The following is a 16,783-nucleotide window of genomic DNA, read 5'->3' as shown; positions in this document are numbered from 1 at the left end:
AGCAGGGCGCGAAAAGCGCAAAGCGACTTACTTTTGCAGCCCCCTCCGGACATCGGACGACCTCTCCTGCCTCCAGCTGGGGGGGGGGGGGGCTGCGGCGCAAGGAGAGAAGACACAACTTACTCCAGCCAGCCCCCACTTCGTCAGCTCCCTACGGCGGAGACGGCAGTGTAAAGCGAGACGGACCTTCGGCGGAGATGGCACTGTAAAGCGAGACAGACCGCGGCGCAAGGAGAGGAGGAGAGAGACGATGCAACTTACTCCAGCCAGCCCTCCTCCGGACAGCGGCTCCTCTGCCTCCCAGCTGCCGGCGAAGATAGACGCCCGAACGGGTAGACCCCTCGTGCAATTTGACCTCAAGGCGTGACGTCGCATGCCGTGACGCCAAACGTCATGACGTCACGCCTTGAGGTCAAATTGCACGAGGGGCCTACCCATTCGGGCGTCTATCTTCGCCGGCAGCTGGGAGGCAGAGGAGCCACTGTCCGGAGGAGGGCTGGCTGGCTGGAGTAAGTTGCGTCTTCTCTCTCCTCCTCTTCTTGCGCCGCGGTCTGTCTCGCTTTACAGTGCCGTCTCCGCCGAAGGTCCGTCTCGCTTTACACTGCCGTCTCTGCCGAAGGGGGGCTGCCGAAGGGGAGCTGCCGAAGTGGGGCCGCATTGGATTTTTTTTTTCCGCTTTTTTTTTGCTTCGGGAGGAGGGAGAGGACTGGGGCTACCCCGGAGACCGGCACCCATGGACGCGACCAGGGCAGGTGAGCCGGGGCTGGGGGAAAGTTTGCCGCTTACCCTTACTCCTGCCTCTAACGTAGGGGTAGGGGTAGGCGGTAAACTAACAGGTTAAACGCGCGGCAAATCGGCAGGGAAAAAAAGCGATAGTCGGAGCGCGCATCACAGTATCGGAGGAGAATAGCTAATTCCTTCGTTATACAGCTAATTTGTTCATTTACATATCATTTACATGCTGTGTGCGGGAAAGGTTATGCGTCTGTTTTAAGAAGCGCTAAGGACGCGTGAAACTGGAGACTGTATCGCTGGATCGCCTTACGCGTCCGAATTGTGCGCTCCCAGCACGTTACAGACGGGAAATCCTCAACCGCACGTTACAGTATCGACCGCAGGTAGAAAGCAGTGCTGATAGCTGAGAAAGGATTAGCTTGTTGGACCTTTATTGCAGGACGTTTAGTGATGAAGGAAGAGGTGGGTGTGAGGCAGGATGGAGAAAGGCAATCAAGATGACTGTGCAGGAGGGCTTGAGGGAATTCTGCTTTCTGCCCTGTTACAGGCATTTTTTTTTCTTTCATCTCTTCTACAGGATTGTAATCTACCATGCTAATACACAGGTTGATCAATGTCATTGCTCCAGCTTACTTCCTCTGCATCTCCTTAGTGACCTTCGCCCTCCAGGTTCTCCTCTTCATCCCCAGCATGTCCAAAGAGCCCTCAAGCCCACTCTTCTCTCCTGCTCTGCTGCATGGCGCTCTCCTCCTCTTCCTGCTCATCAACGTCCTGGGCAACTACATCCTAGTGATCCAGAACAGCCCTGAAGATGCCGCAGGGGCCTGCGGGAGCCGGGGAGCCCGGGACGGTCGGCGGGCTGTCCTACCGGCCAACAGCCATTTCTGTAAGCTGTGTGGCAGGATGAGCCCAAAGCGCGTTCACCATTGTTTCTTCACAGGGAACTGCATCGGGAGCAGCAACCTGCGTAACTTCCTCACGTTCTGTTTCTACACCGCCCTCAGCTGCTTCTACTCCCTGCTGGCGGGAGTGGCCTACATATCCTCTCTGTTTGCCCTGTCCTTCGCAAGCCCACTCACCTTCCTCACGCTGCTCCCTCTCTCCATCACTCGCTTCTTCTCAGGTGAGTTCTCACACGTCTGAAGGAGGATCCGGCCCAGTCCTCCCTTTATATTTCTATCTCTGCCTACAAATCTAATTCCCAGGCTGTCTCATGTAAAAACTGCTGTTTCCAGATTCAGATTGTTTTACTTTTATTATGGGTAAACTGGTGCATATTGAATGCTGCTCCAAATAATAGCCAAGGGCCAAGCCAAGTGTAGTGCAGTAAGCAAAAAAGCAAATTCTCAGATGGTTTTCTGGAGGCGACGTGCATTCTGTGAGGTAAGTGGGGAGATTTAAGTTAGGAGAAATGTAAGCTATGCGTTTCTTGCATCCAGCAGTTTCCCTTTGGCTCCTTTGTGCCTTCAGCTCAGTCAGAACCAGAGCTGGGATCCAGTGCCTTGAGCCTTCATCCCCCCTATTTTATACCCCCTCCCAGTTCGTTGGCCAGGCTCCATCCCGAGCCCGGCAGTAATGGCTCTGGGGGGTGGCATTGCGGGACGACTCTGACTCCCTCTCCCCTCTCGCTCTGTGAAGAGCCCAGGCTGATAATCATGGCCAGGTCCCTCTCCGGGGTCACTGGCCTGCCTGGAAGGTAGACATAGAATTCCAGTTTGATTCTCACGCTCCTTCATGCCAGATATGAATGTGATTGAGTGAAAAGCCGTCAGATGAGAAACGTGGGCTCCTGCTTTTCAAGGGGAGAGGAGGACAGCAAGGTGGAATCTGTTGGCCTACATTTAGAGGAGCGTAAGAAAAAGGAGCAATGCTAGAGCCTGCTGTCCAGCCTTACTAGTGTTCACTGAATGAAGTGCGACATGCTGAGTGGTAAAAAGCAATGTGCATGCTTGCGAGGGCAGTGGGCATTGTTAGAAGGATACTCCTATGAAAGTATCGCCCCTATGAACATAACAGGTGCCATGCTGCTGGGTCGCAACCTTTGTCCATCCTGTCCAGGTCTCTTAGAAATGCCAGACACGGACCTGATAGGAAAGTCCTTTCCCCATTGCTCACTCCCGTAAGTTAGTGGTGGAGACTTCCAAGTCTGTCCGGCACCTGTCTGTCCTCCAGTAATTTACCCAAACCATTTCTAAACTCAGCTATGCTATTTACCTTAACCACAGCCTCTGAAAACTAATTCCACAGCTTAACTGGGCACTGACTGAAAAAAAACCCTCTTTCTTAAATTTGTTTTAAAGCTCTTACCAGTTAAGTTTCACACAGAGTCCCTTAGTCCTAGTACTATTTGAAAGGGTAAATAACCGTTCCCTGTTACCAGTCCCACCCCTCTCATAATTTTATAAATCTCCAAGATGAAGAGGCCTAACCTGTTTAACTTTTCCAACGTCTTTATCAAGAATTCAAATATGAAACTGCAGATCTGCTGCTAGTAATCTGCAACCTATTCTTTAAAACAGCCACAATATCTGGAGCCTGGAGTGTTGTGGTTTGGTAACAGAGTGGGACGAAACGTTCAGTTTTCCCTATGGAGAGAGGCAAATAGTGGAGTGCCGCAAGAATCTATAACAGGGTCAGCGCTGTTTGACATTTACAAAAATGATCTGGAAAAGGAAGCAATAAGTGGAGTACTCAAATCTGCAGATGGAAATTATTCCAAGTTGTAAAAACATGAGCAGCTGTTGGAGGATCTTGTCAGACTGGAAGCTTAAGCATCGAAATAGCAGATGAAATTTAATGTACACATCTGCAAAGTGATGCATTCAGAGAAAATAACCTTGACTAAGGGCACCCAGTGTTGTCTTCCGTATTAGCAGTCACCACCCAGAAAAAAGATCTTGGAGTCATTTTGGACAATGTGTTCAAATCTTCAGCTCTAGGGGTGGACGGTGACATTTATAGCAGGGGATTCAATCTTGCTCCCTCGGTCCACTCTTCTCCTCACACCTGCCCGCAGGTCTCAAGCAGTCTCACGCCCTCAACCTCCTCTCCCCAAGACACAAAATACACTTGGACCGCATATGGCATTAAGTCTCTTGTAGCATGGATTTTGGTGGGACATGGTTCTCAGGAAGCCATGAATAAACAATTACAGTATAGTAAACCTCCAATACCAAAACAGCACTAACTACCAGCACTCAAACAGTAACAACCTACCTTTCTAAAGGCAACACTGCAAATATCTCAACTAAAATGGGAGAAATCTATATAATCACAAAAATACTGCTGAAATTGAAATTGTACTACCTTTAATAATGTTTTCATCATTAACTAAAAACATGATCTATATTGCAATATCATAATTGTACTTCATGTATATGAAAAACACCCCCATTAGAAATATAATTGTTACGGGCCGAAGGCTTGAGGGCCTTCGGATTCTGTTATGTGCGCGAGGAGCGCGGTCGCCTCTAGAGCAGGTAGAGTGAGCCCTTGGGCCACGGCAAGACTCAGGGAGGAGCCCCAAGCCACACCGTGGGAGGTGAGCCGGTGCAAGCATGGAGAACCAGGCAGGTACTGAAGCAGGAATGAGGAACAGAGTCTGACCCTCAGCCGGACCTGCACGCCCATGGCAACCAGCAATGCAATGTTGATTGATGAACGGTCCTCCGACTGTTCCAAGCCCTTTCGGACCTGCCGCTGGGTAATGGCATAGGGCGGCAGGCCGGACAGAGTCCTTAGTACACAGAAGACATCATAGACGAGGGCTGAAGCAAAGACATCATAGACGAGGGCTGAAGCGGAGACATCATAGACGAGGGCTGGGAAGGACGACATTGGTACTGTCTCTCAGGGCACCTTACACAGCCAGCACGGCTGGACTGGTCACGGACCACCCTGTCCTACAGCCGCAGGAGCGGGATGAGCACAGGGAAGAGGAAGCGGTGGGTTACTGCACTCCTGGCAGTCTAAGGCAGGTTGCTGCACTCCTGGCAGCATAAAGCAGGTAGGAACATCAGGAACTGGATCAGGAACAAACATCAGGAACATCCGGAATAAACATCAAGGCAACAGGCAGAGACAGGACAGGGAGCCATCAAAGCAAAGACGACCACGGAGGACCTGGATCGAGGAAGGAGCACAGACAACTGTGAGACTCAATCCGAAGGCCAGGGACATCTGGAACCACCATCAAGGAAGCAGGCAGAAACAGGATAGGGAGCCGTCAAGACGAGCGAGGACCTGGATCAAGGAAGCGGCACAGACAACTGTGAAACTCAATCCAAAGGCAACCAGGAACTGAAGTGAAAGTCCTTTTATACTGCTGCATGCAGGCGACTCCCTGGGAGGAGTTTACCTGGACAGCCCCTCGCTGGCCCTATAACTGAGGTGGAGAGCTGCGGGCCGGCCCCTAGGGAGAAGGGCATGGCCGGAACCAGGAAGTCCAAGCAAACACAAGCAAGCCACAGGCAGGCCTCAAGAACAGCTAGGCCTCCCAGGCCTTGGAGCAAATCCTGGATAGTTCGCAGGCGAGGCCCTGGCTTCGGAGCGGCCTCCAGAGGAAAGGTGAGACACCTCCTGTAGCGCAGCAACAGGGGGGATTGTAACAATAATCAAAAGATTTGAAAAAATACAATCTAATCATATATAGAACTTTTAAAATGCATCACCTATAAGGCCACATAACATCATGTACACACTGGTACAAAGCACCCATTCATTCGCATACATTCAACCTATACAATATATACATTAAAAAAGCACAATATTAAAAGTTTGACTCTTCAAATCTCTTGAAGTGTCTTTCTGCCCTTGATATATACAGTATGGTTGAGGATGCACATCCTTTGTCACCAAGTCTCTTCAAATGTCTTCTCTTCCCTTTATACGTATACTGTTATGAGCGCTGCTGCCCGCGGGTTTCCCCGCGAGCAGACTCACCTTCCCATGCTGTTTCTTCACCCGCCGCCGTTGGGCCTTCGGTGCGGCTGGAGCCGCGGCCCGGAGGCCGACATGGATCCTCTTCTGCTCCGCGGTTAGAGCCGCGGCCTTCCTGTGGGGCTGGACCACCCCCAACGCCATCAGCTTCTTCGTGGCGCTAAGGCCGCATCCCTGGGCTCGAGTGGCGGCTGGAGCCGCCCTCGGGGCCTCCTGCAGCGGCTGGAGCCACTGTCTATGTCGGGCCTGCGTCTCAGACCAGTTCTGCCTCTTCTGCACGCTGCCGTTGGTGCAGGCCGCTGTCCGCGGTCCTGTTCAGCTCTCCTGCTTCCTCTAGGCGCGTGGCCGCGCCTCTTCACTGAATTTAAAGGGCCAGGCACAGGAAGTGTGCTGGCCCCACCTTTGATGGGACTTCCTGCCTTAGCCGTATAAAGGGCTGCTCCGTTAGTCTGTTCCTGGCCGTGCATCATCGTGACTTCCCTCTGGAGGCTCCTGCCTGCCAGAGCTTGTAAGGTCTTCTGTTTCTCGTGGAGCTCCTCGTCTCGTCTGCCTTCTACCACGTCTTCATGTCTTGGTGTTCCGCCTGAGGTCCCGGTCCATGTTTGATGTCTCGTCATGATCGTCTACCTCCTGATGTGCCCGCCTTCCAGGATGTTTTTCCCTGTGTCTTTGTTTGGTGCTCCTGAGACTTCTGTTCCTGTAAGCCGGTGCTCTCGGGTTGTGTATGCCCAAGAATGGGGTGACTTGCAGGTGGGAAGTGTCCCTGTGCTCCTGAGCCTCCGTTCCTGCCAGCCTGGGGGGAAGCTTCGGATGACACCGGCTTCGTCATTGGAGTTCCTCCTTGCCTGGGTCTTCCCTGCGCTGTCCCGCTCTCCTCGTGGTCCGTGACCAGCCTGCAAGGGCTGTGTAGGGCGCGCAGTGGGACAGGGTGGTCCACGACTCAGTCCCGCGGGTGGTCTGAGTAGGGCGCCCTGAGAGACAGTGCCAATGTCCATGCCTTGTGTCTTGCTTTGTTTGGATGTCAAGTTGCTTGTCATGCCTGTGATACCGTCGCATCAACTAAGTGTTTTGTCAGCGATGCCGTCGCATCGACCATAGTGTTACGGTCCTGCCCGTGAGGAGCGCGGGCAGGACCTCACCTTTTCGCGGCCAGCCGGGCCGCTGACGCGGCCGCGGCAGTCCCTCGCTGCAGTCTGGGCTCCTCTCCGGCTGTCTTTTGCCGCTTGCAGCGGGGCCGACCCGCCACGAGCGCTCCCTCGTGGTCGGGACCCCCGCTGTCTCTTCGGGCCGTCCCCGGCGTGCTCTGCCGCTCCCAGGGTCCTTAGCCGGCAGGGAGGGCGTCCTTGCCAGTGCCTGCAGCCAGCTCACCGTTTCAGCTTACCTGCTCCAGTTGTCGTGGCCGGGAGCCGTCCCAGCAGCCTGCCATTTCTCCAGCTGCAGGGCAGGGCTGCCCCGACGTTCCTCTGGTTCTCCACGGCTCCTCCATGTGGCTGGGAATGCCACCAACAACCCAGCTCTCTCCAGCTTCCTAGGGCGCGAGCGCGCGCCTCCCGTCTATTCTTCAAGGGCCAGCCAGGTGTGGCCCCTGCTGGCTCCTCCCTGGGCGTTGTCCACCTCAGCTCTTCAAAAGGATTCCGCATCCAGTCTGTCGTTGCCTTCGCAAGGAGTTGGTCACTCCTGAGATCCTCGTTCCAGGAGATGCCTTGTATTCCAGCCTTCTGCAAGGTCCAGTGTTCCATGTTTTCCGTTGAAGCTTCTTGTCCAGTTGTTCCAGTCCTGATGTCTTCAGTGTTCCAGTCCTGATGTCTTCAGTTGTTCCAGTCCTGATGTTCGCTTGTTCCTGTTCCTGCCTAGAGGTCCGATCTCTATCCGGTATCCATGATCCATTCCAGATATTACAGTCCTTGTACCTTGATCCTGAAACCCGCCTGACAGCTAAGTACCTTGCCTTGAATCTTCTGAAAGCTAGCACCTGTGTTCTCCAAATGTCCTGGTACCTCGCGGCAAGCCATGCCGTGGTCCGTGACCAGCCCTTGGGGCGGGCTGGTTAGGGCCATCTGAGATGCAAGCCATGTACCTCGTTTCTAAGTCTCTATGAAGTCCTTGTACCTTGATCCTGAAACTCGACTGAAACCTAAGTACCTTGCCTTGAATCTCCTGAAAGCTAGCACCTTGATCCTGTGTTCTCCAATGTCCTGGTACCTCGCGGCAAGCCACACCGTGGTCCGTGACCAGCCCTTGGGGCGGGCTGATTAGGGCCATCTGAGATGCAAGCCATGTACCTCTTTTCTAAATCCCTGAGAAGCCCTTGTTCCTGATCCTGTTTCCTTGATGTCGGTGCCAGAGCCAGTTCCTGATCCAGTCCTATATGTGCTGCCCTTCGTCTCTGTCTGGCTCCTGAGCCTTCTGGCCTGTTGGGCCCTGGAGTGGCCAACAGGTGGGATTCGTCCCTGTGCTTTGGAGCTTTTGCCCTGCCAGCCGTCAGGGCTTCGGATGTCAGTATCCCAGCATCGGAGTTCGCGTCGCCTGGTTCTCTCCTGCATTATCCCGTTCTCTGCGTGGTCCGTGACCTGCCCTCCAAGGCAGTGTCGGGAACGCGTGGGACAGGGTGACTCATGTCTCAGTCCCAGGAGTGGTCTGAGCCGGGTACCCTGAGGGACTGTGCTCAAATCTTCCTTCAGTCCCTGTTCCTGAGTCTACATCTGCACCTTCATTATCTCGCTTCTGAACCTACCCCAGCATCTTCAGTACCTCACCTCTGAATCGACCTCTAGTACCTTGCTCCTGAGTCTACGTCAGCATGCCCAGTAACTTGTCTCTGAGTCTTCGTCAGCACTTCCAGTATCTTGCTTCTGAGTCTACATCAGCACGTCCAGTACCTTGCTTCTGAGTCTACGTCTGCACTCCCAGTACCTTGCTTCCGAGTCTACGTCTGCACTCCCAGTACACTGCTTCTGAGTCTACGTCTGCACTTCCAGTACCCTGTTCCTGAGTCTCGTCTGAATCTATGTTCCAGTCTTCGCTGCCCTGGCCTCTGTCCGGCCTGCCGCTTCGTGCCGTACCCTGCGGCAGGTCTGAAAGGGCTGGGAATGGTCGGAGGACTGTTCACAAGACCAACATTGCGTTGTTGGGTCTTCCGAAGCATGCAGGTCCGGAGGAGGGCCTGTCGCCTGGTCATCACTCCAGTCTTGCTTCCGTCCTACCCATGCTCGGGCATGCCACGCCTCCTGCGGCCCTCTTCGGAATCCTCTGGGGTCGAGCCGCGGCCCAAGGACACACACCGCTCTCAGGAAGTGGGATCGCTCTCCTAGCGCTCCACAACACATAGTCCGTCTACGTGACTTGAAACCTGCTCAAAGAGAGAACACTTTGTCAGTGACAACATGAAAGGCCTCAGAATCTCCCTTCACAGTAGTCAACGCCTCGGTCTCATCACCCAACGCCTCAGCTGCATCAGGACCTTGACAGTGGCAGACGGATGTCAAGGGGGCTGAGGGAAACCTTTTCCCCAGCCGAGACAGACTCTCCTCCATCCAGCCCAGCACTGGGGATTTCACCCCTTCAATAGGCGCAGCAGCCTCGAAGTCCAAAATCAAGCACTGCCCAAGCAGCAAAGAAGTCTCCAAAGGGTTCGCTGAAGTTTGCCTTTACGTTTTGGAGGCATTGTAAAGAAAAATCCCCCCAAAAACAGAGAGGAAATATCGGGCTGTGCATTCATGGCAAGTCACGCCTCCTGTCATGTTTATTTATTTATACAAATGTATGAATCGCCTTCCAGGACTTACAATAAGCTTATGATATATGTTTATCTTTATGGTTAGCACTGCAAATATTATATCAGGCTCTGAACCACCAATACACCTCCTATTTGGAAAACAGAACAAGTCAGGTTGCTTAAAATACCTATAAAATAAAAAATATATATACCTAAAAATATTCTTCAAAGGATTTTTTTTTTATAATTTAATCTTTATTAAGCATTTTCACTTAGTAAATACAATGTTTACATTTCTGTGCATAAGCTGGAAATTCAGTAGACAACTTAAAACACTAATAAGGAATAATATTCTATTCCGAAACATAAAATATTTTCTCATCTCACTAAATACAGATAATAAGAGGGCCGAGTACTAAACAAAACACAACCAATATTAAACCTAAGAGAGAGAGTTGCCTATTTTAAATTATTTATCGACCTTTTCTTCTGTTGGTACTGTTTTACTCAAATTAACTTCACTTTATCCTTCAAAAATAATTCAAGGTGTGAAGGTTCCGTGAACACATACTTTTTCCCTTGAAAATTAATAAAACATTTACTGGGATATTTCAAATAGAAGGATGCTCCTATTTCTATCATTTTATTTTTCAAGGAAAGAAACTTCTTTCTCCTTGCCTGGGTAGGCTTGGATACACCAGGAAATACGTATACCTTCTGCCTGCAGAATAACATATCTTTATTTTTAAAGAGCTTGTCAAGAATGAACTCTTTATCCTTTTCTAAAACAAAAGAGACAAACAATGTTGCCCTTTTATTTATCAAATCTAATGAATCTTCCAAAAATGTGTATACACCTGGTGTATTCTCCTCATCTCCCCCAGGTGCATTACCTATTTGGGCCAGGAAGTAATATATTTTTGATATCAAAGGTATCTCTTCGCATACTAGATTTTCCCTAACATACTTAGAAAACATTTCATAAGGTGACATTAATCTCATAATAGGGAAAATTACAAAACATAGGTTTTTTACTCTAATGACATTTCTCTGTTCTTTAAATTAGCATGCAAGACCATATTGTCGGAGATATGGTGATTTCCCAACATTTTTACATTTTGTAACTCTGATGTAATACTATCAACTAGAACCTCAACAACTTTTAATCTTGTCCCTTGTTCTTGTATAAGAGACCTATTCCCATTTACAATTGTAGTAAAGGAAGAATTCATCTGTGTCACATTTGAATCTAACTTTATCAACTCCTCCATAAATCACCCAGGGTTACTTTAGATTCGTCCATGGTAGTAAGCCGTGGACTACCTAATTTAATCGTTAGAGTTCCTTCACCTGCTTTCTGCTGTTCCAGCTCCAAGCAGGGAGGTGTTGCAATTTTCGGTGACTCAGAATACACTCCATAGCCACTTACGTTTGCAGCTTCTCTATCGACGGAAGTACTTCCTGATGTTCCTCCTGGGGGCTGTAGAAGTATAGGTCCCATGCCAGGACTTAGGGAGGCATCCAAAGAGTCTCCCTCACTGTCCTTTAGTGGCATATTACCTCTGCTTACGTGAGCATCCATGGCTCCGGTTTTTTGTGGAGCCGGAGATGAAGTCACAAACTTAGCTTTTCTTTTACGCCCCATAGGTCAACAGGAAATCAAAAAGCGATCTGCAGGCGATCGAAGCCGATCTAAGCCGCGCACGCCAAAGGGGCGTGCATGGCTTAGACGGGCACTGGCGGCAGCGGTGTGCTGCAGATCCGCGGGCTTTTACCCTCGCGGTCTATGGCTGATGATGTCAGCATTGGAGGAGTCCCACAGCTGTTAGCTGGATGAAAAATCATTCTCTACTCTGGCGAGCCAGGCAGGTTGGTGGCAGCCTCTCTCTCACCACAATCACCGGTCCCCTTTCTTCAAAAGCTTTTAAAACTATATAGGTTCCTTTTTCATATGTCAGATCAGAAACATTCACATCTGAAGATGGGTCCTATATTGTTTCAATAGATCACGTTCAGTATTTTTGGATAATACTTAGATAGATCCAATAAAAGCTAATCATAGCCTACCAAGAATACACTTCACCCCAAGAGGCAAATCTACCATATCAAAAGAAATAGCAACAACCCTACCCAGGAAAGAACACTACTGCAGGCTCTAGAAGACAAATACACCTCCTACCAGAAACAAAACACAACGGACTGCTATAGACCCCTATTCAGAAATCATACAGTAACAGATCCCTCATCTCGGCCACACATAAAGACCCTTACCAAAGACAGAATAAGGATCAACAAACAACAAAATCAAGAAATTTAAAACATCAAACATAAAACTATACTAATAAAAAGAATAAATATTTCAAAACAACTGCTGAATAGAACATCCAATAATTAAAACGTCATAAAAATGTTTATAAATTTACCAAAATACTAATGTAATATTTCAAAAAGCAGACACAACAAATAACAACAAATAATGAAATTAAAAAGGATTAAAAAATCTCCTGCTCTCCTGGGATTTTTTTATTTCCAGAAATCCCAAGATTTTTGTGGATTAGGGGAGGGGAGATGTACAAACTTTATCCTTTCTTTCTCTCTCACACATAGACACACATGAGTTCAATCTCCCTCACATGCACGCACACACACACACACACACACAGAGGCACTCTTTCCCTCACACACATACATATATACACACAGAGGCACTCTTTCCCTCACACTCATACATATATACACACAGAGGCACTCTTTCCCTCACACACACAAACCCATACACACAGGGGTGGATTTTATAATTTTGCGCGAGCGCATACTTTTGTTCGCGCACCAGGCGCGAACAAAGGTACGCTGGATTTTATAAGATACGCGCATAGCCGCGCGATTCTTATAAAATCTGGGGTCGGCGTGCGCAAGGGGGTGCACATTTGTGCAACCTGCGCGTGCCGAGCCCAGCGCGCGCTGCCTGTTGCCTCCGAGGCCGCTCCGATTTCAGAGCGCCTCGGAGGGAACTTTCTTTCGCCCTCCCCCCACCTTCCCCTCCCTTCCCCTACCTAACCCACCTCCCCCGGCCCTATCTAAACCCCTCCCTTACCTTTGTTGGCAGATTTATGCCTGCTGAAAGCAGACGTAAATCTGCGCGCGCCAGCAGGCTGCTGGCGCGCCATCACCCAACCCGAGGGCTGGTCCGGAGGCCTCGACCATGCCCCCGGGCCCGCCCCCAAAATGCCGCGTCACGCCCCCGAAACGCCGTGTCATTCCCGGAATGCCCCTTTTACGAAGCCCCAGGACTTACACGCATCCCGGGGCTCTGCACGCATCGGCGGCCTATGCAAATTAGGTGCGCCGGCGTGCGAGGGCCCTGCGCGCATAAATCCGGCCGGATTTACGCGTGCAGGGCATTTAAAATCCGGCCCACAGAGCATCTCTCTTTCTTACACACACATAAAGTCTCTCTCTCCCTCACATGCTTACACAAGTCGATAACCATACTACTACACTCTCAAAGCATAAGCCTCTTCTTCTGTCGCCAGCAGAATGGGGTCCACTGGCACCAGCTAGGTCCTCCCTCTCTGTTCAGCTGCTGCAGGATGGACTCTGTGGTGCACTGCTGAGCCTCTTGATCTTTAGGAGGTCCATTGATGGGGTCCATTGATGGCTGCAAGGTCCTTCTCTTTTCTCTTTGGCTGCCACAGGATAGGTTCCGTGACTGCCTGCCAGGGCAGTAGCATGAGGCGTAAAAGCTGGTCTTGCTATGTGAGCTGCAAAACTGACCTCACATCAGCAGGAGATGACGTTCAGTTAAACACAACTTCTGCTATTGGCTGTAGGGGAGTAGGGAGATGTATCTCCATTGATCGGATTGGATCGGGCAAGGGTTTGGTTTATCCCTACTCAATCTGATGTATAAAATTAGGTTACAAACAATTTTTGGGTGTGGCAATTGCCACCCCGTAATGATGCCCATGAACTGGTGATTTATTGAATCCCTTGAAGCCCTGACTGCAGGCCACTGCTCAGCTCAGCATGTGGCAGTGGTCAAAAAGACGAATAGGAATTATTTGGAAAGGAATGGAGAATAAAATAGAGAATATTTATTTTATTTATTGGATTTATACTCCGCTTGTTGGATACTTCAAAGCAGATTACATTCAAGTACTGTAATCCACTTTGAAGTGCCCAACAAACGGAAAGACTAATATAGAAGTGAAAGACTGATGTGCATGGACTGGGAGAGGGACCTTGGTGTGACAGTGTCTGGGGATCTGAAAGTGGCAAAATAATGTGACAAGGCAATAGCTAAAGCCAGAAGAATGCTGGGCTGCATAGAGAGAGGAATAACCAGTAAGAAAAAGGAGGTGATAATCCCCTTGTACAGGTCCTTGGTGAGGCCTCACATGGAGTACTGTGTTCAGTTCTGGAGACCTCATCTCAAGAGGAACAGAGACAGGATGGAGGTGGTCTAAAGAAGGGTGTCCAAAATGGTGTGGGGTCTGTATCGGAAGACTTATGAAGAGAGGTTGAAGGATCAGAATATGTACACCCTGGAAGAGAAGAGGTGAGGGGAGATATGATACAGACCTTCAGATACCTGAAAGGTTTAGCAAATGTTGCTTACCTGTAACAGGTGTTCTCACAGGACAGCAGAATGTTAGTCCTCACATATGGGTGACATCACAGGATGGAGCCCTGTATGGAAAACTTTTCTGTCAAAGTTTCTACAAAGCTTTGACTGACACTGGCACACTGAGTATGCTCAGTCTGCAATTATCCCTGCGAGCCACAGGTGTCTCCCTCAGTCTCGACTTATAGCTAAAAGCGCAAGCGAAACTAAAATAAAAGTAAAAACGTATACAGACCCAACTCCATGGGGTGGCAGGTGGGTTTCGTGAGGACTAACATCCTGCTGTCCTGTGAGAACACCTGTTACAGGTAAGCAACTCTGCTTTCTCACAGGACAAGCAGGATGGTAGTCCTCACATATGGGTGAGTACCGAGCTGAGGATGCCCGAGAGTGCACCAAATGCACCCAAGACACGCGAAAGGCACAATGACAGGGGTGGAATTTGGAACGGAGGGCATCCTGAAACCCGTAACGGGTTGGTGGAAGGATGTTGGGTAGTTAAATTGAAAAGAATAAGAGTAGACAGACTGGCCAAACATGGAGCATGCCGGCTAGTCGTATCTAAGCAATAATGGCTGTGAAGGTATGGAGAGAACTCCAGGTTGCAGCCTGATAAATATGTACAAGCAGCAGCGGCCGAGGGGAAGCTATTGAGGCTGGGACGGACGCAACAGAGTGTGGTTACACACAGTGTTGTAGTGAAATGCCTACTTATTAAAAATACATTGTCCTGTTAGAAGCTTAAGATCTGAGGATCAATTACTCCTGGAAGTTCCCAACTATAAAGTTATTCATCTTGTAAGCTTAAGAGAGAGATTGTTTTCAGTGGCAAGTGCTGCTCTTTGAACCAATTGCCAATTATTCTTTGCAGACAGGCATGTCAAAACACTTTTAAGAAACAGTTAAAGATGCACTTATTCAAATAGTCGTTTTATTAATTGATTAGAAAGGCAGACCATGTTTTTAGATCCTTTTGTGCATCTGACATTGGTGAGTGCTTTTGACCAATTTTTATTTTACTATTTTTATTGATTTGTTTTTATGCACATATTTTCTGTCGTTATGTTTAACAATTTTTTATGAATTTATTGTTGTAAGCCACCCAGGTCATAAGATAGAACAGCCTATAAATTTTTTAAAAATTGAATTAAATTCCAATTTGACTTTGAGTTTATCCTTTCAAATTCCTCCTCAACAAATTGTTCTAACCACAGATGTTTCCAACCTGAGCTGGGGACCTTACCTCACCTGCGAGGGCTTCTCATCCAGAGCCCCTGGTTTCTGTAGGAGAAGAGATTGCACATCACCTGCTGGAACAACGGGCATTTCTACACACTCTAAAATCTTTCATGAATCAGGTGGCTAGCAAATTTGTTTTAGTCCAATAAATCAGTTGGTTCTATTGTACCAGAAGCAGCAGGGAGGAATAAGTTCCGTATTCCTCTGTTGGAAGCCTATCAAGGTGTGCAGCCGCGCCGTATTTCATAAGATGACACTAAAAGTCATGTAGCTGGCAAGAAGTGACAAAATCCTGGCAGATAGACTTATTTGGCACTTGGACTCTCTCAAATGGAACGTGGATTGGGATGTAGCAAATGGGATCTTCCTCAAGTTGGGAACGTCCAAGGTAGACCTGTTTACTACAGTCCTAAACAGGAAGGTACCAGTCTTCTTCAGGAGGAAATCAGAAGCCATGTGGAGACAGGTCTTCAGTCTTAGGGGGCATTCCATGAAGTTAGGGGGCATTCCATGAAGTTAGCAAGTAGCACATTTAAGACTAATAGGAGAAAATTCTTTTTCACTCAATGCACAATAAAGCTCTGGAATTTGTTGCCAGAGGATGTGGGTTAGTGCAGTTACTGTAGCTGGGTTCAAAAAAGGTTTGGATAAGTTCTTGGAGGAGAAGTCCATTAACAGTCCATAAATAGTTATACTTCTTATATAAAATATTATATTTCTTTATTTATTACCAGTTAAAATATTATCACTTTATTAGCACTATGTTAAATTGTCAACCAGTTATACTGTTCCATATGTTATACGGTTCCATGTAAAGCTCCGCTATCTGTTGAGCAGTTCTTCGTTTTATGTAAACCGGAGTGATTTGTAGTCTCTACTAGAACTTCGGTATATAAAAATTAAAAATAAATAAAATAAATAAATAAATAACAGCTATTAATCAAGTTTACTTAGGGAATAGCCACTGCTATTAATTGCATCAGTAGCATGGGATCTTCTTGGTGTTTGGGAAATTGTCAGGTTCTTGTGGCCTGGTTTGGCCTCTGTTGGAAACAGGATGCTGGGCTTAATGGACCCTTGGTCTGACCCAGCATGGCAATTTCTTATGTTCTTACAGACTGTCAATTAGGAGGAATAGTTCTGTTTGCCCACTGGAACTCGCAGCTTGACTCCTGCCACAGAAGGAAAGTTAGGTGGAATTCCTATAGAATGTAGTGCGATCTAGATAGAATGCAAGTGCACTATTGCTGTCCAAGAAGTGGAAAAAACCCTCTCGCTCTCTGGTGAGAGAGAGGTGTTGGGAAAAATGGGCAGAGTATATCCTGAGTAAGGTGAGATGCAACATCTACCTTAAGAAAGATATGAAGTTGAATACGTAAAACCACTCTGTCATGGAGGAACGCAGGGTCGGATGAGTATGTAACAAGGTGTGCAACTCACTGACCCTGTTGGCAGAAATGACATTTATGAGGGAAAGAATTTCCCATGTCAAACTGTGAAATGAGAGGAATGGAAAGGCTCGAACGGAGAAC

The 16,783-nt window shown here is 48.6% G+C and overlaps 1 protein-coding gene across 1 annotated transcript in view; it reads left to right on the top strand.

The window, feature by feature from the left end:
* The first annotated feature begins 1,326 nt into the window (after positions 1–1,326).
* ZDHHC22 (zinc finger DHHC-type containing 22) overlaps positions 1,327–16,783 on the top strand; it is a 34,019-nt gene continuing 18,562 nt past the window's right edge. The window contains exon 1 of the mRNA XM_029597393.1: positions 1,327–1,858. Within this exon, the coding sequence (XP_029453253.1) occupies positions 1,327–1,858 (532 nt within the window). The remainder of the gene's footprint in view (positions 1,859–16,783) is intronic.

The sequence above is a fragment of the Rhinatrema bivittatum genome, chromosome 4, assembly GCF_901001135.1.
Source record: "Rhinatrema bivittatum chromosome 4, aRhiBiv1.1, whole genome shotgun sequence".
Classification (NCBI taxonomy): domain Eukaryota; kingdom Metazoa; phylum Chordata; class Amphibia; order Gymnophiona; family Rhinatrematidae; genus Rhinatrema; species Rhinatrema bivittatum.
The sequence above is the reverse complement of the archived record's forward strand: the minus strand, read 5'-3'. Positions and strand labels throughout refer to the sequence as shown.